The sequence below is a fragment of the Equus asinus genome, chromosome 3, assembly GCF_041296235.1.
Source record: "Equus asinus isolate D_3611 breed Donkey chromosome 3, EquAss-T2T_v2, whole genome shotgun sequence".
Taxonomy (NCBI): Eukaryota; Metazoa; Chordata; class Mammalia; order Perissodactyla; family Equidae; genus Equus; species Equus asinus.
Genome location: NC_091792.1, coordinates 130,226,832 through 130,254,364, shown reverse-complemented (window position 1 = coordinate 130,254,364; position 27,533 = coordinate 130,226,832). Strand labels below are relative to the sequence as shown.

Sequence of the window (27,533 nt, the reverse complement as noted above, 5' to 3'; positions counted from 1 at the left end):
TCAAACACTCTGGTGTTTGTCTCAGGGGTCTGCAAACTTTTTCTTAATAGCAAATATTTTAGCTTTTCAGGCCAACAGGCAAATTGGGGATTTATATAATCATTTAAAATGTAATCACGTAAAAATACAAAAACCATTCTTAGCTCACAGTTGGCTGGTCAGATTTGGCTCATGGGCTATCGTTTGCCAATACCTGGTCTATTTGCTAAATTCCCTCCCTTTCTTGCATCATTTGAAAGAATGATGTAATGCCCTTTTCTCAAAAAAGTAAGGAGTGATTTTTTTCCTGTCTAATGTCAGATTGTCGTGACTCATTAGTTACTTGCACTATGACAAAACTACACCCATGCAGTTGTTGATGCAGAATATTTTATTTATGTATTTGTATCTGTACAGACGACGTCTCTGTGTCATCTTTGTATTTGCCTGTGTATTCTTATTGAACTGCAAAATTCCTCAAGAATGAGGCCTGTATCTGTGTCACTCAGTTTGTACCCTCCCAGCAGAGCATAAGCAGCAAATGGACATCTGCCATATGTCAATAATGATAAAATACAAGAGAAAACAATCAAATAGAAGTCAACAAGAGACAAGAAAAAAGCAGATGGAAATACACAAAAATTCTTATTTTAGAAATTATGCTATCCATAATTTGTAAAGTCAACGTCTTTAAATTCATACATGAGATTCTATTGGTTTTCTTATTTAAAGAAAAAGGGAAAAAATTGCAATGAGTAAAATAAAAATGCAAAGTCAAGGTAACAAATATTTTTGGCTCTTGGACTAAAAAAATAACGATCAATGAGGAAAAATGAGAAGTGAAGAGGAATAAAATAGACCATACTACTGATTTTTCTCTTCATGTTAAAAAAATTGCCTTTTAATCTCATTCAGGTTGACTGGAAATGAGTAATGGTGATCTTTTGGGGCTAAAAAACCAACAACACAGTTTATTAAAACAAGAGGAGCAATGCAACATTAACCAAACCGTACTTGGAGGGTTATGGAAGCACAGGAAAAATGTTCTGAGCATATACAAAGAAAGAAAGAAAAAAAGCACACAAGGCCTTATTCTGTCCACTGCATCCTCCTTCTAAGTTCAGAAAGACAAGAAATGGCTTGGAAAACATCTTACCCATAAATCCAGAAACCTCTAAGTCTCCATAACACTTTCTAAAAGGTTAACACCTTTAGCGCAGTATTTAGCATAGCAATTTCATGGTTTAAAATACATATCCAATGACAGGTAAATAAACTGATGATCAGAAAAACCGAAGAGTACCTTTCCGTTTACAATGTAATATTAAAGTGCTGCTTATGGATATTTTGTAAAGTAAAAAGTGTTTGAACTTTAATTTTTATCTTACAAAAATTGACACCATTAAAACCAACATGATTATTTGCCACTCATCCAATCACTGAGGTAACAATATTATAAAAATATGTAAAAAATATTCTAGATTCATAATTAACAGATATGCTAATTCCCACATAGCTAGTATAAATTTGATTATTAAAAAAATAGTTTTGTTTCCTTAAAAACACTTGGTTCATTTACCATTCAATATGAGATAGATATTTGCTATTCTGAAGTACCAAAAAAATTACAAATAAAAATGGCAATGTCTACACTTTGGGTTTCTTATTAGGTGGATCCTGAAGACTGAACTTTGGAATCTCACCAGAAGGAGCATATGGAATTCTCTTGGAAGACACCTTTTTGCCAATTGTTTCAATCTAGGAAAACAAAATGGATTTGGAAAGAAAAATATTAACAATTATAATACATAAATATAAAAACTCTATAATGAAGTATAATAAGGGAGAAAACCTAGAATATTTTTTCTTTTTAAAAGCAGACAAAGTTTCTCAGGTTGTCTGGGTTGCTATGAAAGATCTTTGGATCCTTCTCTATTTTTTATGTTTCAGAGTCAATCTACACTACACTTTTCATATTCATATCTAGACCCTCTAACTCCTGCCACTCCCAACACCAGACCCTCTCAGAGTTCACACGCCACTACTTTTTAGTAGCATATACGAAAGCAATTAACAGACTAGATTCCAGTTAATTCACATTCTGTCTCATATTCTATTCTCATGTCCATTTCCTTTATTCTAAAAACCATGCATAAGCTGTAATAGCATAGTTTTCAGGAGTTCAGGCTTCAGAGTATGAAAGGCCCCAGTTGGAATCCTAAACTCTCTAGGTCTTACTTCCTTGCTTGTAAATGGTATTACTACCACTTACCTCAAAGGGTTGTGGTAAGAACCAAATTAGATAAAGCGCTCAGCACAGTGTCTGGCATACAAGTCAGCCTTCAGTAAATAATTGATAGTCAATTTTTTTCTGCATAGTACATTTTAAACTTTTTCCCAAATATCCCAAATCATCAATCTTATCTTTAAAGACATTGCTTCTTTAATAGTCATAAGTTTATCTACAGCAGAGATAAATATACTACACGATTTTCATAAATGTCTTTTAAATTAAAAATTGATATTTAATTCTGACATGTACCACAAAGAAAGGGCTTCTACTTTGTATTAACCAGTTGTCTTATTTAGTGACTTACAAATTCTCTTTATTTAGTGATTCCATTGCTAATTTTTTTTTTCTGCTTTTTCTCCCCAAATCCCCTCAGTACATAGTTGTATATTTTAGTTGTGGGTCCTTCTAGTTGTGGCATGTGGGATGCTGCCTCAACATGGCCTAACGAGCAGTGCCATATCCATGCCCAGGATCTAAACCAGTGAAACCCTGGGCCGCCGCAGCAGAGCGCATGAACTCCACCATTCGGCCACGGGGCCGGCCCCTGCTAATGTTTTTTTAAACCTTACTAGGAAAAGTTAACGTAGAAGAACTCAAACTCATTTTAAATATATATCTTTTTACATACTTTCTCTCTTAGGTGAGTAAAACAGGAATGACAGAAAATTTGTCTATGCCTTGTAAATAATCTTTAAAAAAATAACATTGCTGAATTTTAAGTCATGACTGGGAAAAACAGTCATGAAGTTACTCACTATGGAGGGGTGGAATAGAAGAGTCCCTAAGGTCCTTGTTGGAGTGTTAATAGACAAGGATGCCATTTGATCCTTGCTGCAAGAGAAACTCATGAATGAGAAGTGGGCACTAAATTCTAAGTAAGATGAATCTTCAACAAGTCGGTGACAGGTTAAGAGAACTATATCGTGTATTTTGAACAGTAGATGAGACCTTATCGATACCTCTTCCTGACAGCTGGTGCTGAGCAGACGCCCATAGCCAGCTCTAAACACAGCCCCTCTCTGTTCTGCTCCAGAACTATGGTGACAGCAATCTCCTGGCATATTTCTTTATCCTCACCAACCTCCCAGAGCCTCCCACCCCCAACACACTGCTCCGAGGAAATGGAAAGTAGTGTCTTCTTATTAATACTTTTGGGACCCCTGGTAGAATTGAAATAGATGCAACATATAAATGCACTATTCTAGGTCGAGGTTCCTGTCAGCTCTCTAAACATTCCATAACTAATTGACAAAGCTTGAATTAGAAGAGGGCCAGTACCACTGAAGCTCTCATGCTTTCCATTCAGACCTCTCACAGCACAGGACAGTGCTGAGCACTCAGAAGCTGCAGCATCCTATACCAACATGGGACAAATGTATTGCATTTTGCAGTTTTCAAAGCTTTCATATAGGAATAAGCAACCCAGCCTCTGAGGGGGTTGGTGTGTTGCAGACAGTTCAGGAAAGCAGCATCAGTGGCTCCAGGAAAAAAGTTAAAAAAAAAAATGGCATATTTCCTACTTGATCCTTACGATATGAGGTAAGGCAGGGCACATTTTGTCCCTCTATGATAGGCAACTGACGACTTCCTAGATATTATATTACTGTTATATAACACTGAAATAACCTTTAGATCATAAATTTAAGGAGAGGGTGAAATAGTTACAAAAATCCCATAGATACTTCCCAGAAAACTGACCCATAGTCAAGTTACTCCAGAGTTATGTTATTGCTAAATAAGGAAATATTAAAATTCTAAAATGCAAAACCATTAAAAAGCAAATGACCAAACAAATGAAACAAAACCAGTCCAGGATCATGGTTACCTGGAAGCCAATGGTTTGTAGTTCATTGTGGAGCCCATCCAGGACACGTCGTCCATCAAAGATAAAGGCTGGCTTCAGCATTTTTTTATGAATGCGTTCATAGTCCAATTCCTGTAAAGACAGAACCAAAAGAACAGTTAGAACACATACACAACCCCAACTGATACTAGGACACCTCTAAAATTGTCCTTAATACCATTTCTGTCACCTCACCTTAAACATGTCCCACTCAGTGCAAATGACAACAGCATGGGCACCATCACATGCTTCATACGGATCCTTGGAAATGGTCACAAGTCGGGACACTGTAACAACAGCAAGAAAGAATTGGCAATAGGAAAGGAGTTATTTGAAATGATGCATTTTAACACCAGGATTGCAGGCGTTGAGGGTCTGACAGAAATGGAATGGTCTGGTTGAAGTGTGAGTGGGGTAGTGATGGGGGCCTGGAGAACTCCCAACCTTGAAGCATTTCCTGGAACCTCTGAGGATTGAAGAATATGTAGGAAAAATCACTAGACCAATCCACAGCTCATCACTTCAGAACAAAGTTGACGAAACAACGCCTAAGAGTTTAATTTTCGAGTAACGGGGTTGAAAAGCGGGCCTACCAAAGATATAAATGATACAAACTGAACAACCAAAGCTTTCTAGAGAACAAACAAGTGTTGGAGCCTATATTCAAAGTGATTCGTGAGACTCAAAGCCTTACCTTGGTCATCTTCTGAAACTCCCGGATGAGAAAGATCCACAACTATTTGTTCCCTCGGTACTTTTGGGTCATATATATGGAGGTGTGCACCTTCATCCATCAAATATTTACTAATATAGATACTAGAAGATTCTCTGAAGGAAAAAAAAAATCAGTATTGCTGAGCTGTTTTTTTTATTGAAGTACAGTTGAAATACAATATTGTATTAGTTTCAAATGCACACCATAGTGATTTGACACTTATTTACATTACAAAATGATCACCCTGATAAGACTAGTAATCATGTGTCATCATATAGTTACTACAATATTGCTTTGTTTTGTTTTTTGAGGAAAAGTAGCCCTGAGCTAACATCTGCCGCCAATCCTCCTCTCTTGGCTGAAGAAGACTGGCCCTGAGCTAACATCCATGCCCATCCTCCTCTACTTTATACGTAGGACGCCTACCACAGCATAGCTTGCCAAGCAGTGCCATGTCCACACCCGCGATCCGAACCGGTGAACCCCAGGCCACTGAAAACCGGAACATGCGCACTTAACAGCTGCACCACCAGGCTGGCCCCCCAAAAATATTGTTGACTATATTCCCTCTGCTATACATTACATCCTCATGGCTTATTTATTTTATGACTGGAAGTTTGCACCTCTTACCCCCTATTTCACTCTTCCCACCTCCCTCCTCCCTGCTAAACTTTTAAATGGCATATATTTTTAATACCTAGGGGTTTCATATACAGGTGAGATTCTATTTCTGTGAGGATATGGATGTTCACTTTATTTTTATTGTTTATACTATATACAGACCTGTGTTTCACACACATATCCACCAATCAAAAATCAAGATAAGAGGAGGTGTTAACACTCTCAAAGGGGTTGAAATATTTTAAAGAACTGATACCTCGTATCACCGGTGTCCTTTTTGAATGCAAACCCCAAAATAGCGATCTTCTTATCAGTCACCGTATTAAACAGACTGTCTATAATCCGGGAAGCAAACCTCCTTCTCTGGTAGTCATTCATATCTATAACCTGCAATGACATGGACAATTACGCGATGATCGGTTAAAAGAGGTGCAGCTTGTGCCATGCCTTGCTCAGAGTTTTATGGTGAGTACTACTGTATGAATATAAGCCTTATAAATTAACAGGAGGCAAAGATTAACCAAGCTCTTTTGTATCTACAGGTTAAAAAAAAAAAAGAATTACCCACCCCCCTTTCCTTAAAGCCATCCTGAAAATTTTAATTTCCATTTGGCTTAACTTTCCATGCATCGGGCTGGGATGGATGTAAAGATGGGGAGCACAGCTACGTTTCAACCCCATCTGAGGTCCAGCTCTGAGGCCATCCTAAATAAGGCACAGAGAAAACTCTTCTCCTGAGCCAAATTCTCCAAACCCTGTGGAAGCAGGATGTAAGCAACCAAATCCCAGAGTACTCCCTCATATGCTTCCCCCCGACCCCTCACCAAGATTGAGCGTGAGGAGAAAGTAGACAAAGAACAGTCAAACAGTGTACAGTCACAGTGCCTCCGATGAACCAAAACCCCACACACATTTGGCAAAGTTTTTAACTGTTATAAGAGTAAAAGTCTCTGATCACCTAATCTGTTACTCTCCTAAGAGTTTATAAACAAGACTTCATATTGCTGACCAGATGAATATAAGGAAAAAGACTTTTTTATTTTTAAAGGCTCTAAGCTTCTAGGGGCTGTCTCAAACCCTGTGAGTTTGGGAAATGAGTCCAAAGTGTTGGAAAATCGAGGCTTTATCTGCCTTTTCCCCAAGATGGACAGTAGGATAAAGCCATCATGCCGGATTGAGTGAAATAAACTTAAAAGTGTACATTTGCCTAAAAAATATGCATTTCCTTACATTCCCATCCACTGCCAAAAAACTATAAACTTGGGGAAAAAAATATTTGGGAAAGGTAGGTATACTGGCTGGTATCTTGGACAAATTACTTAATGCCCCTAAGCCTCGGCTCCGTCATCTATAAATGGGGGATAATATTAGTGATGAGTACTAAGATACTACATGCAAAGTGCTTAAAAGAGTGCCTGCCCGGAGCAAGCACTCAATAAATGTTAACTCTGCTTCCAGTTTGGGAAAGGTCTCTAATTTTAGCTCTGGGAATCTCAAAGGGACAACACAAATATCAACACACGCTAAACACGTGAAAGCATTACAATACAGGTTCTTCCCTGATTTTGATTCCATGCTTTTCAAGATAGAGAAGAATTATAATTAAGAGTAATAGTTCTTGTTTTACTCTGGAAGCAAATTTAGTTATAAAATTAGAAGAAATACTGGTTTAGCAGAAACTTCTATCACAGTTGATTAGCAAAAAAGACAAATTAAAAACACAGAAGTCCAATAAATAAACCTAAAATAAACAAAATTGAATATGATCATAGCTGAGTTCCTGGAATAAATAAATCCTATCAGAAACATTTCACAAAGGGTGACATGTTTTAATTAGAAGTTAATCATAAGTTGTTGACTAGAAAGATTAATACCTGCTGCCAGTAACGAGCTACTTCAGGCAAATTCAGAGCCTCACAGAGATAAACCAAATTCAGAACATCTTTTTGAAAGCAGCTCCCACCAAAACCTGAAGAAAAAAAAAGGACAATATTTTCATTTAGGGAAGCACACAACTGAATCAAGTGATAAATTTCTTTTTTTTTTTTTTTTTTTGAAGATTTTATTTTTCCTTTTTCTCTCCAAAGCCCCCCGGTACATAGTTGTGTATTTTTAGTTGTGGGTCCTCCTAGTTGTGGCATATGGGATGCCACCTCAGCATGGCCTGATGAGCAGTGCCATGTCCGCGCCCAGGATCCGAACCAGCAAAACCCTAGGCCGCCACAGTGGAGCACGAGAACTTAACCACTCGGCCACGGGGCCGGGCCCTGATAAATTTCTTTGTCACACTAAATCAGACGGCCTATGCTAATATTTTTAATAAAATTCGGATGTTGAAAAATTAGTGAGTCTATAAATTGTGTGATCTTTGCAATCGACTAATCAATTCTATAAATAATTTCCAAACAATTTTCTAGCTAAAGTTTCATTATGGCTATGTTTTCTATTTTTTCCCTCATTCATCTGGTATACTGCCCCCACATCACTAACTCTAGCACAGGGCTGGCAAACTTTTATGGGCCAGATAGTAAATATTTTAGTCTTTGTGGGCCATATAGTCTCCAGGACAACTATTCAACTCTGCCTCTGCAGCTAGAAAGCAGTCACAGACAACATGTAATTAAAAGAGCATTATGTTCCAATAAAACTTTATTTACAACAACAAGCTGTGGGTTAGCTTGGCCAGGGGGCCATAGTTTGTCCACCCCTGTTCTAGTGCAATGCAGTGTACACTGAGGGTTGTATGGGCTTTGAGTTAGAAACACCCAGCACTCATTAGCTGTATGACTTTGAGCAAGTTGCAAAAATTTCCCTGATCCTCAATCACCTCTAAAAAGGAAATATCAGCACCTTTGTAACAGGTTAAAAGGATTAATAAACGAGATATATAAAGTGCTGGTTCAGAACACGGTGCATAATATGCCTTCAGTAGTAGCTATTTTTATTAAATGGTAGCTAGAAAAAAATATCAAAAACACAGAAAAGGCCAGGGAAACCAGTATTGAGAAATGGCATAAGGCCATGAGACACAAGGAAGGGCTGCCTATGTCTCAGTCTATAAAAGACTCTATTTACCTTTACATCGACCTTATTAACTTATATCCAAATATATAGTTAGTTCTCATTAGACCCACTAGTTATGTTCTACAAAATTGTCATAAACACTGAATTAGCAAATATTGAAGCATTGCTTCTAGCGGAAGTACGAGGTTAGGTTCCTGTGAGCTTCTGCTCATAGTTTTTCAACCAATTGATATGTAATCTTGTTTTATGTATGTTTCTGTTTAAAGACACCTTATTTAATATATACAGTTGATTCACTAACGTTGAGCTCACAGCCAACATCACTGTAACTCATGCATGAACGAAGCTTATCCAGCCACGTGCGTTTTCTCCATAAGGCACACCACAGCCTTCTGGCTCCTCAGCAGTAGACCCGGGGCCATTTTAAACAGTGAAATACCAACAAAAAGCACGAAAATGTGAGAAATACGGCATTAAATAAACCACAAAAAGAGCTGAAAACAAGTATGAGAGCTGAAAGCAAGAGGCAAGAGCACTGTCTTATTCAGCTTCAGCTGGGAATGTGTGTGGCAGAGGGCTCAAATTTTTTCTGCTCTGTTCAGGTCTGCAAATGACCACAAGTATTGATTTTGGGGTTACAAACAAATTTTAGTGAGTAGGCTAATCCACAAATACAGAATCCACAAATAATGAGGATCAACTATATTTCACCAAGGCCACATTTCCAAACAAATATTAGTAGGAAAAGCAAATGATAGAGAATTTCTTACTACTGGCTTCAATAAGGTGTTACTCGAATTATTTCCTATCTGGTCTCCCAAACTTACTCTTCCTAAATGTTCTAACTAAATACTAATTTATTTCTCCTAAAACACTGAAACATGTTTATCATACTAATCAGTCAGTAACCATTAAACAATGTACACTGAATTATTTCCTCACTTAGAAAGTCCGTAATAGGCTCAAGATCACATGAAAAATGGAATGATTACTTTAATCATTATTTAAGATTGGGGATCTAGCTAAATGAACCCACTTTATGCACAGAAAAATTTCAATTTACCAACACTGGCTTTCAGAAACTTATTTCCAATTCTCTGGTCCATTCCAATGGCCGTTGCCACCTCTTCTACGTCAGCTCCTGTTGCTTCACAGAGGGCACTGATGGAGTTAATGCTGCTGATCCGCTGGGCGAGAAAAGCATTTGCTGCCTTAAAAAGAAAGAAAGAAAGAAAAGCACGATGGGTTAAAATAGCAATATTATCCATCTGGATTATATTTCACTGAGTTGATACAAATTACCAAGGGAGCTACAAAAGCGACTGATGGGCTTAATTTGAGGAGGCAGTGGATGAGTTGGTAAGGGGAAATGTTTTAAATTAGGGAAGAAAGATGATTAAGAAAGAGGGTAAAAGAAGGGAAAGAGTGATTTTCAAAATTACTATTTTAATGTACCCTTTGTTTTATCTTACATTTTATTAAAATTTTAGAATTTTCTAGAATATTTTATGCTGTAATAATTGATCCCCCTTGTGAAAAATATCTCATAATGTACAAGTAAATTATCTTCAAAAGCATGTCTTTTATCAATATTAAGAAAGTATCTATGTAGCTTATTAGGCTTAAGAGAAATCACGCCTTGGCTTTAAATTTAATGGAGAGTTGAATGTTATGTACCAACCAGTTTGGAAAGTTCTGAAGACCAAGTATTAGTGGTGAGGATCTTTTCTCTAGGAACCCAGTGCTCATATACAGCACACAGTGCCTGCACAGCTCTCTGGCCCTCTGGGGTTTCATCCCCTCCAATCAGTACTCTGTCTGGGTTCTTTAGGTCCTTGATGGCCGTTCCTTCTGCCAAGAACTCAGGGTTAGACAGTACCTAGAATCCCAATGCAAAGGAAAGTTTTAAGCTAGAATTAATTATGGACAACTTTAAGGTATTGATAGCTACATAAGAAGAGCCAGATTCTAATGCTTCCCTTTTTAATACCTGTAAATTCAAGTTGGGTTTTGTGTTCGCATCAAATATTCGACGAATACTTTCTGCTGCCCGCACGGGAACTGTGCTTTTCTCAGTCACAATTTTGTACCCATGTGAGTTTTGCACAATGCGTCTAGCACAAGCTTCAATATACTTCAGATCTGCTGCACGGCCCTTCCCCATTCCATAGGTTTTTGTTGGCGTGTTCACCTGATGAAAGTATACGAGATTAAGAACAGAATATCTGTGAGATATCCATTCAGTGACTTCAAGATATGCCCAGACCATCAATTAACTAGTCAATTGGGAAGTTAACTATTATCAGTAGCCCTGAGTTAACCCTCTATTAGCTATGTGGAAATAAGACATTTTATAAATATGATCACTAAAAGGAACAACTTGAAGCATCTGGAGAACTCATTCAATAAATTTTTGTTGAGAAACTACTATGTATGTGTCAGATACCAGGCCAGGCAGGTTCCAACCTAAGCCCTTGGATAGATATATATATAAAGATGAATGAAGGAGGGCCAGCCCCGTGGCTGAGTGGTTAAGTTCGCACATTCCGCTTCAGCTGCCCAGGGTTTCGCTGGTTCGAATCCTGGGTGTGGACATGGCACCGCCCATCAGGCCATGCTGAGGTGGTGTCCCACATAGCACAACCAGAGGCACTCACAACTAGAATACACAATTATGTCCTTGAGGGGCTTCGGGGAGAAGAAGAAAAAAAAACCAGATGAATGAGATATAAAGACAAATGAAACAGTTCTCATCCTCTAGAAGTTCACAGTCTGAAATGAAATGTATGTTTTCTCTTCTTCCTCTCTTTGTTGTTTGTTTGTTTGTTTGTTTGAGGAAGATTAGCCCTGAGCTAACATCTGCTGCCAATCCTCCTCTTTTTGCTGAGGAAGACTGGCCCTGAGCTAACATCCATGCCCATTTTCCTCTACTTTATATGTGGGACGCCTACCACAGCATGGCTTGCCAAGCAGTGCCATGTCCGCACCCAGGATCCAAATTGATGAACCCCAGGCTGCTGAAGCGGAATGTGCGCACTTAACTGCTGCGCCACCAGACGGGCCCCTCCTCTCTTTATTGTATGTAATATATTATCATGGTCTTTAAAACTAAACTTTACACTCCTTTTTTACTCTTCTTTTTTATAGACCTATATCAACAGCTTTTAAAAAATGTTTGCAGTATCATTCACAAATGCTTTCTTGGCTCATTAAAGCTAGAAATTATCCAGCATCTTCAGGATACAGAATACTATGTAGACAAAGACTATCAAATAGAAAGGAAAATAAATCACGAGTCCAGAGTCTAGGCATTTAGTTTTGACTTAACTATATCATGCAGCCATGGAGAAGTATGGCTGCATTTGCCTCAACGATCTCACTGGAAAATGAGCACAACACACTCTCTAAAGTCTAACACACGAGTTTTATAACACTGATAAAAGTAAAAGTACTCTGAAAAGTCTAAAATTCTATATAGGAATAATTTTTGAACCATGGTAAGTAGTACCAATTCTCTTCTCTTGACACTCATAACCTAATGGGAAACTAAATAAACAAATCAAGGCAAAATTAGTCAAAACTTGAAGATTGAATTGAGGTATGAAAATCAGGAGGAAAAAGTTGTTTATGTGCATGGAACAAAAACTAAGAAAAGACTTGGGCACGGAAGTCAGGGTGCAATGGAGTACGGAAGGGCAAAGACAGCTGATGGGATAATGTGAAACATGCTTGAGATGAGAGATGACCAGATGGCTTCCTCTTGTAAATGAGCTCTAAGATAACAATTGAAAACTGATTTGTATAAAACTACTATTCCTATCTGGAATTTGATTAAAAATAATCTTGGGGGGCTGGCCCAGTGGTGCAGAGGTTAAGTTCACACACTCCACTTCAGCAGCCTGGGGTTCACCAGTTCGGATCCTGGTTGACCTACGCACCACTTAGCAAGCCATGCTGTGGCAGGCATCCCACATATAAAGTAGAGGAAGATAGGCATGAATGTTAGCTCAGGGCCAGTCTTCCTCAGCAAAAAGAGGAGGATTGGTGGCAGATGTTAGCTCAGGGCTAATCCTCCTCCTCAAAAAAAAAAAAAATCTTGGGTAGGAGGAAAGGGAGAGAAACAGTAAATGAAACAAGATCAGCCATGATAACTGTTGACAATTGAGAATGGGTAAGTAGGGGTTCATTATACTATTATCTTCATCTCTTGTATATTGATATTTTCCATAAGGAAAAGTATCCAACAAGCAGAAAAAAAGAAAAAAACTGATCCACAGAATAATGGGAACTAGATATGAGTTATACAGAATAAATTACCCTAACAGGTATACAAAGTCTGCAGAGAGGCAAGTGTAACATCAACTGTCTGTGCCATACCACCCTACAGTGAACTCTACAGCCTGAGAATAGATTCTTTTAAAATATATTTCAAAGGAAAATTCCCTTACTCCCATTCCAGGCTCTGGTTATCCAAAGCTGGACTAATGCAACTTCTTGATTTTCTCCAAGTGCCTACCTACTCCAAAATATTTTATTTCCTATGCCTCTACTCTAACCTTCTGCAAGCTAAAGAAGAGGATGGGTAGGTGAGTCATAGAAGTAATTAAGGAGGACAAGAGAGACTGAATTCATAACACAGTTTTACCGTTGTCTTCATTACCATTTTCTTCTGGAGTTCACGTCTTCACAGTACTGCTTTTGTCTCACCAGTGAGAAAACAACCCTTATTCAACAGCTTACAATCATTAACAATATGCATAATTAATTCAACAGCATCTACCCTCTATGGACCCCATGGCGTTGCTTTCCTTTACCTCGTGGGACCGAGTCAAAACTCATACCATCAGCTTTCCCATTATCCCTTAAGGCCTTAAAGGTGTTGAGTCATATAACACCCTAGCTCAGCTACCAACTGGTGATAACTCTACCATCACAAGCAGAATATTTGAGTAGATGGTTACCAGGACAGCAAGAAATAAGTTACCTTGGTTTAAACATTGGATTACCAGAGTTTACTCCCAAGCATTGGTTCTATTTTTTTTTCATTACAAAGAGAAAATAGTGTAGTCATATTACAAGCTGAAGGTGTCTGGGCTAGCCTGATAATCCATCCAACATATGCCAAGTTCCAAACAATTAATTTAAAATGACTTTTGGAACATAATTCATCTAGATTGAAGATGCCTATAAATTTGCAGGTGAACTTTATCTGATCCTCTTTCCTTCACTTCTACCAACCAGTGGAAACAAGAAGTGATAAAATATATATCCTATCACCACATGTGCTCACACGTTACCAGCACTTCCTAATTCTAGATCTCAGACTAGACCTTTCTCTGAATTTATCTGTTCAATGATCTGAAATGACATACTTGACCAGATGATTATAGGGTTTGGTGAAGTGTTGGACAAAGCCAGTGACAACCAAAATTCAACTGACAACTCTACACTAAGTAACGCTGTGAGTTAACATCAGTGGATTTACTACTAAAATACAATGAAACTTCTGTAAAAACAAGAATACATTAAAACTCACATAACAAAGAAAAATACTTACAGAAATAAATACAAGATCAGCTTCGTTAATGGCATCATCAATGTTGGTAGAAAAAAATAGATTTTTTCCTCGACAGGATTCTACCACTTCCTTTAGTCCTGGCTAAAAAGAAAAAAATTAAGCAATCCTATGAGATAATCTAACAGTAAAGAATTCTGTTTGTTAAAGGAGAAGGTTATATTGTAATTCAAAGGTCTATACTTGTTCTCAAATAACACCTTTGTTGAAAAATCAAAAGTCATATACCACAGGTCATAAGCGTAAGTCATGTAAATAAAGCAAAAGTGAACTTGCCACAATTAAAGCAGTAGTTCATTTTAATGCTGTGTCATAATTTACCATGTGCCTGATTGCTGTGTAAGAATCAACACAATTATCAGAAAATTCAAGGTCTTCTGTGATTTCGAGCAAACATTTGATTTTGCTTCATCATTATGAACACAGGTTTTTACACCCAAGAATTCAGGCCATACAACTGGTTGTGAAACAGTCAATATTTACTCTATACATACATAAATATATATTTTTTCTAAGTCCCATTGTAAGAAACATTTCTATTGAAAATTTTGTTACTTTTCCCATACAATTTAACAGGAGATAAAGTTTTGTTAAGAATATTGAGCTGTACAACACCACCTAAAAAGTATTCTTACCCCCTCCCCCCCCAAAAAATCAGGTCTAAATCTGACCAGACGAGGCCAATCAGCAAAATCCAGACTGTAAACATTTCTACAGGATAAACAACCCGGTTTTTTCAACAAACAAACTGAAGAGAAAAACAGAGAGAGAGAAGAAAAGAGAGATAAAATATCATGGTCTTAAAAGACACTTAAGTGATACAAATCTATTGCAATGTATGAATGTTACTTGGATTCTGATTCAAATACACTGTGGGAAGAAGGATATGTATAAGAATTCTTTTTTTTTTTTTTGAGGAAGATTATCCGTGAGCTAACATCTGTGCCAATCCTCCTCTTTTTGTTGAGGAAGACTGTCCCTGAGCTAACATCCAGGCCCATCCTCCTCTACTCCATATATGGGACACCTACCACAGCATGGCTTGCCAAGTGGTGCCATGTGCACACCCAGGATCCGAACCGGCGAACCCCAGGCCACTGAAGCCAAATGCGTGAACTTAACCCCTGCACCAGTGGGCGGCCCAAGAATTCTTGATATAAAGAAATTATTGGGGGGCCAGCCCCGTGGCCAAGTGGTTAAGTTCGCGCGCTCCCCTGCGGCAGCCCAGGGTTTCACCGGTTCAGATCCCAGGCGCGGACATGGCACTGCTCATCAAGCCACGCTGAGGAGGCATCCCACATGCCACAACTAGGAGGACCCACAACTAAGAATATACAACTATGTAGTGGGGACTGGGGAGAAAAAGGAAATAAAATCTTTTTTAAAAAAAGAGAAAGAATTGGTAAAATTTTTAGTAGTGATAGTGGTGACATACTTAGGTTTTAGAAACAATTATTATCTTCTAGAGATACATAATGAAATGTTTATGAACGAAATTATAAATAAACAGGATGGTGGTAGCTGGGACTGGGGACTGGCCATGTTGATAAACTGTTGAAACAGGGCGATGGGCACATGGGGATTCATTATACTATTCTCTCTGCTTTTACTACATGTCTCAAAGTTTCTATAATAAAAAGCAAAAACAAAACAGACATAAACCATTGAGCTTACTCTTCTTAGAGGAGAAGGTGCAAACAACATCCACAACATTATGGACGTTTAGAAAACTCTCTATATAGCAAAGTAAAAAGCCACTTCAGGGGCCACAGGTCTATAATTATATCCAGAGGCAATTCACTTTTTCTTCATGGTTCTGAGGCCTTTTAACATGAGCAATTAGAAGAAGTATAAAATGTAAACTCAAATTTCCATTAATTTAACTAAAACGTATAACAAGATCAGCAAAATATATGAACCACTACAACCACGACTATGTCGTCACCAGTCACAGTAACCATTTCCTTAGTTATTTTGACTAGGTTCTAGAAAATGAGAGTGAAAGATTACGGAGTTGGGATTTTGCAGAGAGGATTTAATTCAGTCCTATACATAATCTCCTAATGTTTAAATTAAAATAACCTAAAATTGGAGCAATGCAGAATTTATACTAAGACCTCAAATGAACAACTACAATATTCTGTTAAAATCAACGCGATATTTGTAGATCTCTAAAATGCATGCAGAAGTAGTTAATATGGGCTCTACCTCTTATTAGATTCATTATGCAATTATCATAATTAGTATTTAGAATTTATATGGTACTTCTTATGGAAGAAGTTTAATCCTTTCACAGGGTAAATTATCTTTTATTTTGCCCAGAAAAAGTAAAGCAAATTATCCATTTTGTTTTTTAAAATGTAGTTATTATATTATCTTTTTAATGAACAAAGTTAATGAAAAGCAATGACTATTCAATAAATATGGTAACAAAACAAAATGTTTCGTTAAATATTAACATCTATTACACTATTTTCTGAATAAAAATTTAAATATCTTATTACCATAGTTTATCTGATAGGCATTACTATTTCCTTAGCAGGCAGTAAAAATAACTACTTTTTTATGAATATAGTTTGGCCTATAAAATATAAGCCTATAAGATTAGAAAGAACCATAATATACATAAGCTCATGGATTCTAAGCATATTTAGCTGGGTTTCCAATGCGGCCTGATCATCTTTTTACTTGTGCTCTCTAGTCTGAGATTACTGCTCCAAACCTCCACTTTTGCAAGTACTTGACCCAACACAACCCCTTTTATCTTCTGCAGAATATCTTACTTCCCACTGCCAGAAAATTGAGATTACCAACGTGTCAGTCATCTTATTTCTCGTCCACACCAACAAGACTGTCTGTATCCTTACCCATCCTCATTTGCTTCCCCGCAGTCTCTGAGGGAGAGGCTTTCAAGGCCAATCCTCCCCTCGCATTTTTGATCCCATCCTTTCGCTATCTTTCTAGACTTTATTCCATCAATTAGCTCCTTTCTTCCTATGCTTTTGACCTTTCCTTCTCTATGTGATTTGTCTCCCTTAGTTTATTAACATGCTTGATCCTTTATCAGACCTAGAAAAAAAATAAACAGAATCACTGCCTTTACCCTGTGCCCCTCTCCAGTGACCACTCTTTATTTCCTTCTAAATTAAACTTCTTAAAATAAGTTTCCTACATTCTCTCACTTCCTCAGTCTCCTCCATTTGTACTTGTTCTTGCAAAAGTTACAATGGCCCCTACAGTACCAAACTTAGTGAAAATGTCTCAGTCCTTATTTCTCCTATATTTGGCATAATTGACAGCTTACTCATTCGTTTAGCAGATATTTATTGAGCACCTACTATGAGCTGGTCACCATGTTGGTCACTCATAATCAAGACATATACATCTTTATGGAGCTTGCACTACTAAAACTCGTCTGGTTTTTGGTTCACCTTCTCTGAACTATTCTTCATTGCTTCTCTACGGCATTTCCTCCTCCACCCACTGTCAAACATTAGAGTTGTCTGGGGTTCTGTCCTTGACCCAGGCTCTGTTCTCTCCACAGGCTCTTCTTGGGAGAGTTCAACCACTCTGACTTTAACTACTACCTGCATAATCCTAACTTTACATCTCCAGCACTAAATTCTTTGCCTAAACCTTTTATATATATCCAACTGCCCTCTGAACATCTCTATTTGGATGTCCAAAGCCTCTAGAACCGAAAAGGACCAAACAAAGAGAATTCACCATTTCACCTCCCAGCACTGTCACGACATCCTGCATTTTTTATCACAACTAATAGCACAACTGTGCACCCAGTCATCCAACCGAAACACGGATATCATTCTAGATTCCTCCCTCTTCTTCATCCTTCTTATATAATCAACAATCAAGTCCTACCCTTTTTCCTCATAAATATTTCTCTAATTAGTCCAGTGAGTCCCCGAGTGGATGGGGAGAGGGTGGAACAACTCTGAAGGAGACGGTGTATTCAAAAGAGCACATTAAATATTATAATTACGTATTAGTTATCATTTCTCTTTCAGTGGCCATCAGTTAAACATTAGCCACCAATAGGGACTACCTGACATGAAAACGTGTTATTTGCAATGAAAAACTGATGCCATAGATTCTTCTAATATCCTTGAAAACAAATATCTATTTCATTGTATATTGAAAAATGCATTATAGGATACAGATTTCCAGAAGGAAGTTGATTGCAGCGGTATCCCAGTTTTCGCTGGAAATAAAAACATTTCTTCGCCCCGTCCAAGGCAGGTGAGTATAAAATCACAACCAGTAACAGTATGTATAAGCTACTCCACAAAGCAACTCAGAAACCAGAGTGAGAACTTGTTAAACCTGCCATTCGTTTTTCTCCTTTTATAGTTCTTCCTGTTCTGACATTTCACCTAACATTTCACATCTCCAATATGGCCAAGGAAATGTGCAGGAATAGTCCATTTTACAACATGAAATAAAGAAACAAAAATGGGACAAAGGCCTAACATATCTTTGAAAATAGATGACTGGGTCACACAATCCATTTCCCCAAGTTTTTGTTTTTTGTTTTTAAACACAACTTTACAAAAATCACTTATTTTCTTCTGATTTGTAATTTCTTAAGCAGGTATCTTTTCTCAACTGATGTCTAAGAAAGATACATGAAAATTACAAGCCTAAAGTCATTTATTTGCTAAGAGGAAAATCATTCCACTTGCAAAGAGTAATTTCAAAGTAGCAGTGCCAGGTTTCTAACCTCCAAAGCCAGCTGGATTTTGGAAAAAGATCCCACTTCCTTTGTAGCCTACACTAAATAGCACAGACCTGAAATAGCTGCTTATGTTATCATCATCTAATTTTCTGGAGTAGACATATTAAAAATGAGATAAAAATAAGACTTTAAAGACCAAATAGTTAAAAACATTAAATAAAGTCAATACAATTATGGGATTTCAGAGTTCTTAGAACTCAGACACTGCTTCTACTGGGCACAATGCTAGCTAGCCTTTCAAATCTTTTATATTCTATGTAAAGAGATTCAAAGAAAAAATTTATTTATGAAATAGAAATGTGAAACAACAAGAAATATCTTTGTTTAAACCTATCTTTGTTTAAAAGGTAGGTTATTGAGAAAAAAACAAGTAAGACATGGAAAAGAAATCATTTTAGATCTTAACTCTCTTAATCTAACTCTATATCCCAACTGGGTTCAATGTCAATGTAGAACACACTATTTTAAATTTAAAGCACTGAAGTCTTAGGAAGAAGAGTTTCGGATTTCAAATAATGGAAATAGTAATATCAATAATAAGAATTTGGCCAGAAAACAAGCCTGGTCAATTGATTTTTTTGTTTTGTTTTCTCCATGAAAAATGTCTAATGCCAATATATTATAAATAGTTTATATATTTTTTCTAGTTCAGGATACCCTTTGTTTTTTGTTTTTAAGTAAAATTTTTATTGAAGGAAAACAAAAATACAGAAAGGGTATATAATTAGTATAGAAAAGTTTATAGCTCAATTTTCACAAGTGAACGCACTATCTGTATAGCATAACCACCATGCATATGAAGAACTGGAAGAACATTAACAGCAAATCAGAGTCTGCAGTGTGTTCTCTCCTAGTCACTACCAGCCCTCAAATTACCATCATGCTGACTTCTATCATCAGAGATAATTTTGCCCATATTTGAACTTTACACAGATGGAATTACACAGTATGTACTACTTTGTGTCTGACAACACATTACTTTTGTGCGAATTTAATCATATTATAGCATGCAGGAGTAGTTTCATTGATTTTCAATTCAGTAGAGTATTTAATTGTAGGATTATATTATTATTTACAAATCCATTCTTTTGCTGATTAACATTTAGGTTGTTTGCCATTTGGGGCTATTATGAATAGCACTGTTACTACCTGTCTTTTGGTGCACATAGGTACTATTGGATATACTCCTAGGAGTGGAATTGCCGGGTCAGACTACATATTTTCAGCTTTAGTAACTACAACTGAATAACTTTGTAAAGTGACTGTACCAATTTACATTCTGACCAGCAGTGTATAAAATTCTAATTGCTCTAAATCCTTGTCAACACTTGGTATTGTCAGTAGCAATAATTTTAGCCATTCTGATGGGTGCCCTTTGTTTTTTATCACTAGGGCACACTGCTGGCAGAGTTAATTACTGAATAATTGGATATAAATATGGCTTACAGGGTTTCAGATGCCATGCAGCCCTTTTATGGATATCAGAATTCTATAAAACTCTATCAAGTTATCTTTCCAAAATGTTTTTTTAAAATTCCCCAAAATCAAATACAGCAGTAAGGTTATACTTATCACAGGGAAAGAAATGGTATAACACTGAGGAGTTTAAAGAACCACTATGGGCAGGTCATCTGGCAGAAGAAAAGGTAAAGCACAAACAGAAACTACCCCATACACAGATGGTATTTTTTTTTTATTCTAAGTCTGATTCAGATATGAGTAAATCCGTGATGTTGAGTGGCTCCTACCCAAGGGGTGCTTTTCATGGTTTTCTATATTTCATATGCCTATAAATAGCAGGTAGATTTATCTTACAGATAAAACTGGATTAAGACTTCCCCTCCTGGATGGATCTTGAGGGTATTATGCTAAGCGAAATAAGTCAGAGGGAGAAAGTCAAAACCGTACAACTCACTCACAAATAGAAGATAAAAAACAACAACAAACAGTCACATAGAGACAGAGATTGGATCGGCGGTTACCAGTGGGGGACGGGGGGAGGGAGGAGGACAAAAGGGGTGATTAGGCACATGTGCATGTACACATGTAGGCACATTGTAATTGGTCTCTGGGTGGTGACCATGATGCAATCTACACAGAAACTGAAATACAATGATGCACACCTGAGATTTATATAGTGTTATAAACAAATGTTACCGGAATAAGTAAATAAATAAACAAGTAATTTTCTTAAAAAAAGACTTCCTTTACAAAGACCTAACATACTTAAAGACTATGGTTGATAATATCTTATAAATAACAAAGCTTTTCTGAAAAAAAAAGAAGACTATATTAATGTTGGAGAAAAAGGACTACCATCAAATTTTCAAATGCTTCTCTGTTGGGCTTCAAAAGCATAATATCATGAACTCATTTTACAGTGAAATTTTTTAAAATGGGACCCACGTAGCTTAATAAAATAATTAGAAGCATTTTTCCTAATTATAAATTCTCTAACTTCACAGAAATTTTAAAATTCCAATTAAGCAAATTTGTGATACTAAACACTAAATATGGGAGACATCATTTATCTATCCAAGGTTTGCCTGATATAACAATCAAAAAATATAATACACATATGACAATGTTATAAACATCCACAGTTTTATTTATTTTATTTTTACAGAATGCCACTTTTTAATTTTACTATTACAATATGGTAACCATAATAATAGATAAAATGAGAAAACAGAGAAGGGAAAAAAATTACCCATAATCTCACTTTCCTAATACAACCATTATTAATATTCTAATATGCTTCTTTCCAGTCATTTTCCCTGGGCACATTTGAAATAATTATAATGTCCATAACATTGCATATCTAGGTTTTTCACTTAATTTCTTATCAGCTGCCATCATAGATTTTTACATTAATAGTAAGTTATTTAACAAAAATAGTAAGAAAACAAAGAGTTGTTTACCATGATTTACCTCATAAATAGGAAGCGTAGGAGAGTTCCATGCATTGATTCTTGATTCATTGACATCCACGACCGTTACCCTGATTTCAGGGCACATCTGAGCAATGACACTACATGTGGGTCCTCCAACATAGCCCGCACCGATGCAACAGATCTTCTTAATTTCAAACATGATTGTACTAGAAAGGAAACAGTAATTGTTCTACTATTGAAAACAGAAGATTTAAAGAAATCACACTGCATGTTCATCACACTTCATCAAAACTGTCAAGGTGACATATCTGGAAAGATTCTCTATATTCATACTCACTAAGAATTATGAAAATAGTAATAAAAAATAACATTCTGATTGGATGACTTAGCCTGTTCTCGGCTGCACTACCATGAAACTTACGGGAAAAAAATTATAGTAACTGATATTTACTGGAGAAGAGCCACAAAGATGATAACGACCTAATATTTAGAAAGTTAAGAAGTAAAAGAACCCTTACTTAGGTCTCTAATACACTAGGACAACTTGGATTGCTGACGGAAAGTTCAAAGGTGAACACCACAGTGCAATTCTTGCTCAAATAAATGCTGCTGTACAAAGGTCAGCCTTGGAACTGGCTTAGCTAAATAAAACAGATATTAAGATTAGTTCCAGGGGCCAGTCCATGGCTGAGTGGTTAAGTTCACGTGCTCCACTTTGGCGGCCCAGGGTTTCGCCTAGGAGAGAATACACTGCAGGCTCTGATTTACTGTTAATATTCTTCTAATTCTTGATATGTATAGTGGTTATGCTATACAGATAGTGTGTTCACTGGTGAAAACTGAGCTATATACTTTTCCATACTCATTATATGCCCTCTTCTGTATTTTTGTTTTACTTCAATAAAAATCTGTGTAACACAAAGGGGGAAGTGGTGTACCCACAACATGACTAACATAAATGTACAACTGAAATCTCACAAGGTTGTAATCTATCATAACATTAATAAAAAAAAAAAATCTGTGTAACAGTTTTGGTAACTACAGAAATTACTTTCCTTTAATCATCTCATGGTTTCTGATTAAAGCTGAAATTGAGTTTAAGATCATTGTCAAATACTTAAAAATAAATTGCTGAAGTCAAATTGTGTAGTGAATATAATCTCAGAGCCCATTTCTGGACTTTGGGACTAATCTTTTTTTCCTTCTTCTCCCCAAAGCCCCCCAGTACATGGTTGTATATTCTAGTTGTGGGTCCTTCTGGTTGTGCTGTGTGGGACGCCACCTCAGAATGGCCCGAGGAGTGGCGCTAGGTCCTTTGATGAGGGGGGCTAGGTCCTTGCCCAGGACGTAGAATACGACATACATTATCAACACTTGACTTTTTTTCACTTAAGGCATTCTGAAGACCTGTCCATTTCCTCTATCTCTTTTTTTTAACAGTTACACTGTGTTATACATTCCATTGTGTGGATGTCCTGATGAGGAAATATTAAACTATGCTAAACCTGGTAGATTCTCTCCTTAATAATCTAAATAAATGGGTTGAGTTCCTTATTATCACTGTGAAGCCATAAAAATATGATATTTCTATTAAACTTTTAGGATTCCAAGATTCACCTCAGCAAAAATCCTGAGCCTAGCAAAATTGACTTTTGGCAACCATCCATCTTTCATTCCTTCACTCTTCTTCTACTTTTCAGTTCTGCCCTTTACCACTTTCCAGGCCTCCAATGCCCTATACACAAGGAGAAAGAGAAACCGCACGGGAGGAAAAGACTGCACTGGGATGGCTAAGTGCTACAGCTCAGGGAAATGCTCTCCTGAAAAGTGCCCACCTGAGAGAGGGACAGCTGAGCCCGGAGCAGGCTTACCAAAGATGTGTCTCCAGCATTCACTGCCGCTGTTCCCACCTCTACAGGAGAAAAGGCTTGGCATACGGTTTCAGAAAAATTGCTCCAACTTGCTTCAGGCCTGTTCCCTTCTCCTCCTTCAGGAAAAATTAATATTACCAATTTAAGGATCTACTGTGTGGGCATAGCAGAGAATTTGGCCAGAGAGAGATATGTCTTCTTTTTTTTTTTTTGAGAAAATTAGCCCTGAGCTAACATCTGCTGCCAATCCTGCTCTTTTTGCTGAGGAAGACTGGCCCTGAGCTAACATCCGTGCCCATCTTCCTCTACTTTATATTTATATGTGGGATGCCTACCACAGCACGGCTTGCCAAGCAGTGCCATGTCTGCACCCGGAATCCCTACCAGTGAACCCCGGGCTGCCAAAGCAGAAGGTGCGAACTTAACCGCTGTGCCACCAGGCCAGCCCTGATATAAGTCTTGATTTTAAAGTATTTAACAATTTATTTAGGGAAAAATTGAATCAGAAAACATTTATTAAACACTCTACCATGTAACAGCCACTACTATTCTATGTACTGTGGATACAATAGTGAATATGACAGATACAGTTTCTAATGTATCCATCAGTCTTTTTTAAGCTTAATCATCATCAGTTAGCACCTAAAGCCTCACTAACTCTGGGTCCATGGGGACAAAAGCAATCTGCCTTCCAGATCTGCAAGGCTGAAGATCAAGTCCTGAACTGTGAAAACCTGAAGAACTACCACACTGTAACACCCTTACTGGGCAGCTAGCCAGCCTTCCTCTCTAATTAAAACCAATACACCCAGGGCCTGCCCAGTGGCGCAGTGGTTAAGTGCACACATTCCACTTTGGCAGCCCGGGGTTCACCGGTTCAGATCCCAGGTGCAGACATGGCACGGCTTGGCACGCCATGCTGTGGTAGGCGTCCCACATATAAAGTAGAGGAAGATGGGCACGGATGTTAGCTCAGGGCCAGTCTTCCTCAGCAAAAAGAGGAGGATTGGCGGTGGATATTAGCTCAGGGCTAATCTTCCTCAAAAAAAAAAAAAAAACCAATACACCCAGAATACTTAAAAAATGGAATTTCAAAAGTATTTTTGGACCAGAAGATCTTTGGGGGTTACCTCTTAATCCCACAGCCAAGTGGTTATTAGGGCAGTCTATGCTCTCAATCTCAAGAACAGGTTCTGCTATTATTCATATAATAAACATGGCTTGAATGTCTACATGATGCACCTCTTGGGCTCAAGGAGTTCAGAGTTTAATAAGGTGCTCCCAGGCTAATGGTTCTCAATAAACATTTATTGAATGAATGAGTAGCTCTCTATAAGAGCCTATCTTTTTGAGATAAAGACTGTTGTTTGACTATCTTTAGGTCAGATGGCTGATCACAGTATTTTTGCAGAGATTGCCCAGAATCCTAAGATTCTCTCTTCATTAGGTAGAACTTGAGCATGTCTTCCCAGAGTTAGTTCTTACCCTCTTGATTTCCAGGCCATATTCAGCTTGCTTTACATACAGCAGCTGGGGGCAAACTATTGATGGCAGACGAAACTATATTATAGAACTGCATGTGTTTTTGGGTATCCCTGCATTGCTATTTCATATGAAGCATGGCTTGTAGATGAGAATGGGAAAATTACTGAAGAAGCTGGATGTATAATCTGTGCAAGTCCAAATAAATTGTCACTTGGAAGCTTCAATAAAAATTTGTTTTTAACTTTTATTTTATTTTTTTGGTGAGAAAGAGTGGCCCTGAGCTGACATCTGTTGCCAATCTTCCTCTTTTTGCTTGAGGAAGACTGTCCCTGAGCTAACATCCAAACCAATCTTCCTCTATTTTGTATGTGGGTATGCCGCCACAGCATGGCTTGATGAGCAGTAGGTAGGTCCACACGCAGGATTCAAACTCACGAACCCTGGGCTGCCAAAGGGAGCGCCAGAACTCAACCACTGCGCCACTGGGCGGCCCTCAATAATATCTTCAATAAAGTTTTAATATGGAGCTTGATACAGTGTTAGCAATATACTTCGCCGGACACAGATGTCTTCTGATTCCATTTTCTATTTCTACTTTTATGTACCTTCTGACCCTCTACTGTGCTGTCAGGGAAACTGGAATGTTTGCTTACTGAATGAGTCCGTTTGTAACGAGTTTTCACCTCTGTATTTTGGGGAAGTCATAGCAAACTGTTCCAAAACTACTCTTCATCTAAAATTTTATAAATTCAGACCAATATTTCAACCCAGAAGGTGTGCTAACAAATAGCGACGGTCCTACTACAAGCTAAACTGAATATAACCCCTCCACTTCCATCCCTCCTCAGCGCACTCTTCATAATTACCCAGCAGCTAAGGCAATGCACGTTATAGCTGGATACACCAACTTCACACATCATCTTAGTCATTTCCAAAAATTAAATACTAACAGATGCCTGACCCAGGAAAAAGTTAATCAGTGAGGGAAAAAGTTAATCAGTGAGACAGTGTTAACATTATATCTAAAGGGTATCTTATAAAGCTGTGAAAATAGCAAGAGGGAAGATGGAGTATGTTATTAGTCATAAATTTCATGTTAGAGAAAGGAGTACAGCAGTGGGAGAAGAAATGGGATCCTTTCAGTCAGGGTTGTCTACCACTTACCTTAAACTAGATGCTGGGTACTGACAAGCACATCTCAGAGCAGACAGTACGCTCTTTCATTTCCAGAACACCCCTGAAGAAACAGACCAGACTACTGTTCTCCATTTCTCAGGGGATATGAAGAAACTAAAAGACTCACTGTGTCTTTGAGGGCAGTCAATGGACAGCTACTCCTCTGTATACGCGTGAAAAGCTCCCTCCCAGTGAATCCCTCTTTTCTATATACCAGAATTCTCAACCTTACTCAATCATCTTCCTATATATAAGAGGTAGAATTTTTCAAAGTCTCATACAAAAATGATCTCCTGAAGCACCCAAGAAAGCTCTTCCGTGACATGAAATAAAGCAATTATATGGTGTGGCGGCCAACAATGGACTCCAGGACAGCCCATAGAGATGTCAGGATAGAATATCTTAGGATTTCCCCTTCAAATGGGCTTTCTGGCTTCGTTTTCTCTTTGGTTTCTTAAGAAGAGCGGCCAGTGAGGAAAGCCGCAGCCCCCCAGGTGAGCAGACTCTAAACACAAACAAAAGACTGTGACTGAGACCAAAATGGGGTCTCTAACCAGAGGACCGCTTCCTTCGGTGGATGTTCGGCTTTTTGAGGCGCCAGGGAAATCTCATTTGTTTCAAGTCAGAAAGTGGGAAAAAAAAACAGAAAGAGATGCAGCTGGAAGATTCGCAAGTCATGAATAACAAGGCCAAGCTATCCAAAAGTGATTCCCAGGGCAGCAGATCCAAAAGTGATTCCCGCCCAGAGCCCAAAAGAAGAGACGCGGGCTCATCAGAGGAGAAGCCCGGGACCCAGCGCAGGGAGCGACCAGGAGCAGCGCGCACACCCCGCCCCGCTCCCTCCACACTCCGCTGGGACCCAGGAGCATCCTGACCCGGCGGCGGGGCCAACTTCGGAAAGGCGCTTACCCCCTTCCAAGCACCGAGCGCAGCGTCCGCTCCTACCTCGACGGCTCGGACAGCTCCTCGCTCCGGGCCGCGCTACCGCAGCTTCTGCACGCGTGCCCTGCTCCTCCTGATGTCCGCTCGCCGCGCGTCCCTCCCTCGGACTACCAAGCGCCGCACCCCGAGCCCCGGGCCCGAGCCCGTATTTAAAGGCTTCTGCCCAAGAAGGCGGAGGCTTCATTACCCCGCAGCCAGGCCCTCCAGGACTCTGCCCTCCGCCACATCCCTGCTCCTCCTCCCGCCACGCTAGGCCCGGGCCCACCCCTATTTCCTGCAGGGCTCAGGGGCGGGGAGAGGGGGCGTGGCTAGTCGTGGCTGGGCGGCGAATGCCCCGCCCTTGGCCGAGCCTGGGCGAATCC

At 38.4% G+C, this 27,533-nt stretch overlaps 1 protein-coding gene across 9 annotated transcripts; it reads right to left on the bottom strand.

Moving 5' to 3' along the window:
• Nucleotides 1-352: 352 nt before the first annotated feature.
• Nucleotides 353-27,533, bottom strand: UGDH (UDP-glucose 6-dehydrogenase). Of its 9 annotated transcripts, none has more exons than XM_070506012.1 (14): nucleotides 27,175-27,456; nucleotides 26,218-26,290; nucleotides 23,569-23,684; nucleotides 21,735-21,903; nucleotides 14,033-14,134; nucleotides 10,466-10,666; nucleotides 10,157-10,354; nucleotides 9,539-9,686; nucleotides 7,326-7,420; nucleotides 5,708-5,838; nucleotides 4,810-4,943; nucleotides 4,311-4,402; nucleotides 4,098-4,208; nucleotides 353-1,737 (listed from the first exon to the last, which is right to left on the bottom strand). In XM_070506012.1, the coding sequence occupies exons 3-14, from the start codon at nucleotides 23,586-23,588 to the stop codon at nucleotides 1,627-1,629; spliced, it is 1,512 nt and encodes a 503-aa protein (XP_070362113.1). In that variant the 5' UTR covers nucleotides 23,589-23,684; nucleotides 26,218-26,290; nucleotides 27,175-27,456; the 3' UTR covers nucleotides 353-1,626. The 9 variants fall into 9 exon arrangements, with proteins under 9 accessions (XP_070362113.1, XP_070362116.1, XP_044623638.1 ...); XM_070506015.1 differs by having other exon boundaries at nucleotides 23,533-23,684; nucleotides 27,175-27,434; XM_044767703.2 differs by lacking the exon at nucleotides 26,218-26,290 and having other exon boundaries at nucleotides 27,175-27,533.

What these genes read in the sequence shown, in the direction of transcription:
- UGDH (XM_044767703.2), bottom strand. Translation starts at nt 23,588, where the DNA reads ATGCTGGAGACACATCTTTG. An exon ending in GTTTCTGAAAGCCAGTGTTG is followed by an intron (nt 7,421 to 9,538) that starts GTAAATTGAAAT and finishes TTTTTTCTTCAG; the next exon opens with GTTTTGGTGGGAGCTGCTTT. An exon ending in AAGGACACCGGTGATACGAG is followed by an intron (nt 4,944 to 5,707) that starts GTATCAGTTCTT and finishes TTTTTCCTTCAG; the next exon opens with AGAATCTTCTAGTATCTATA.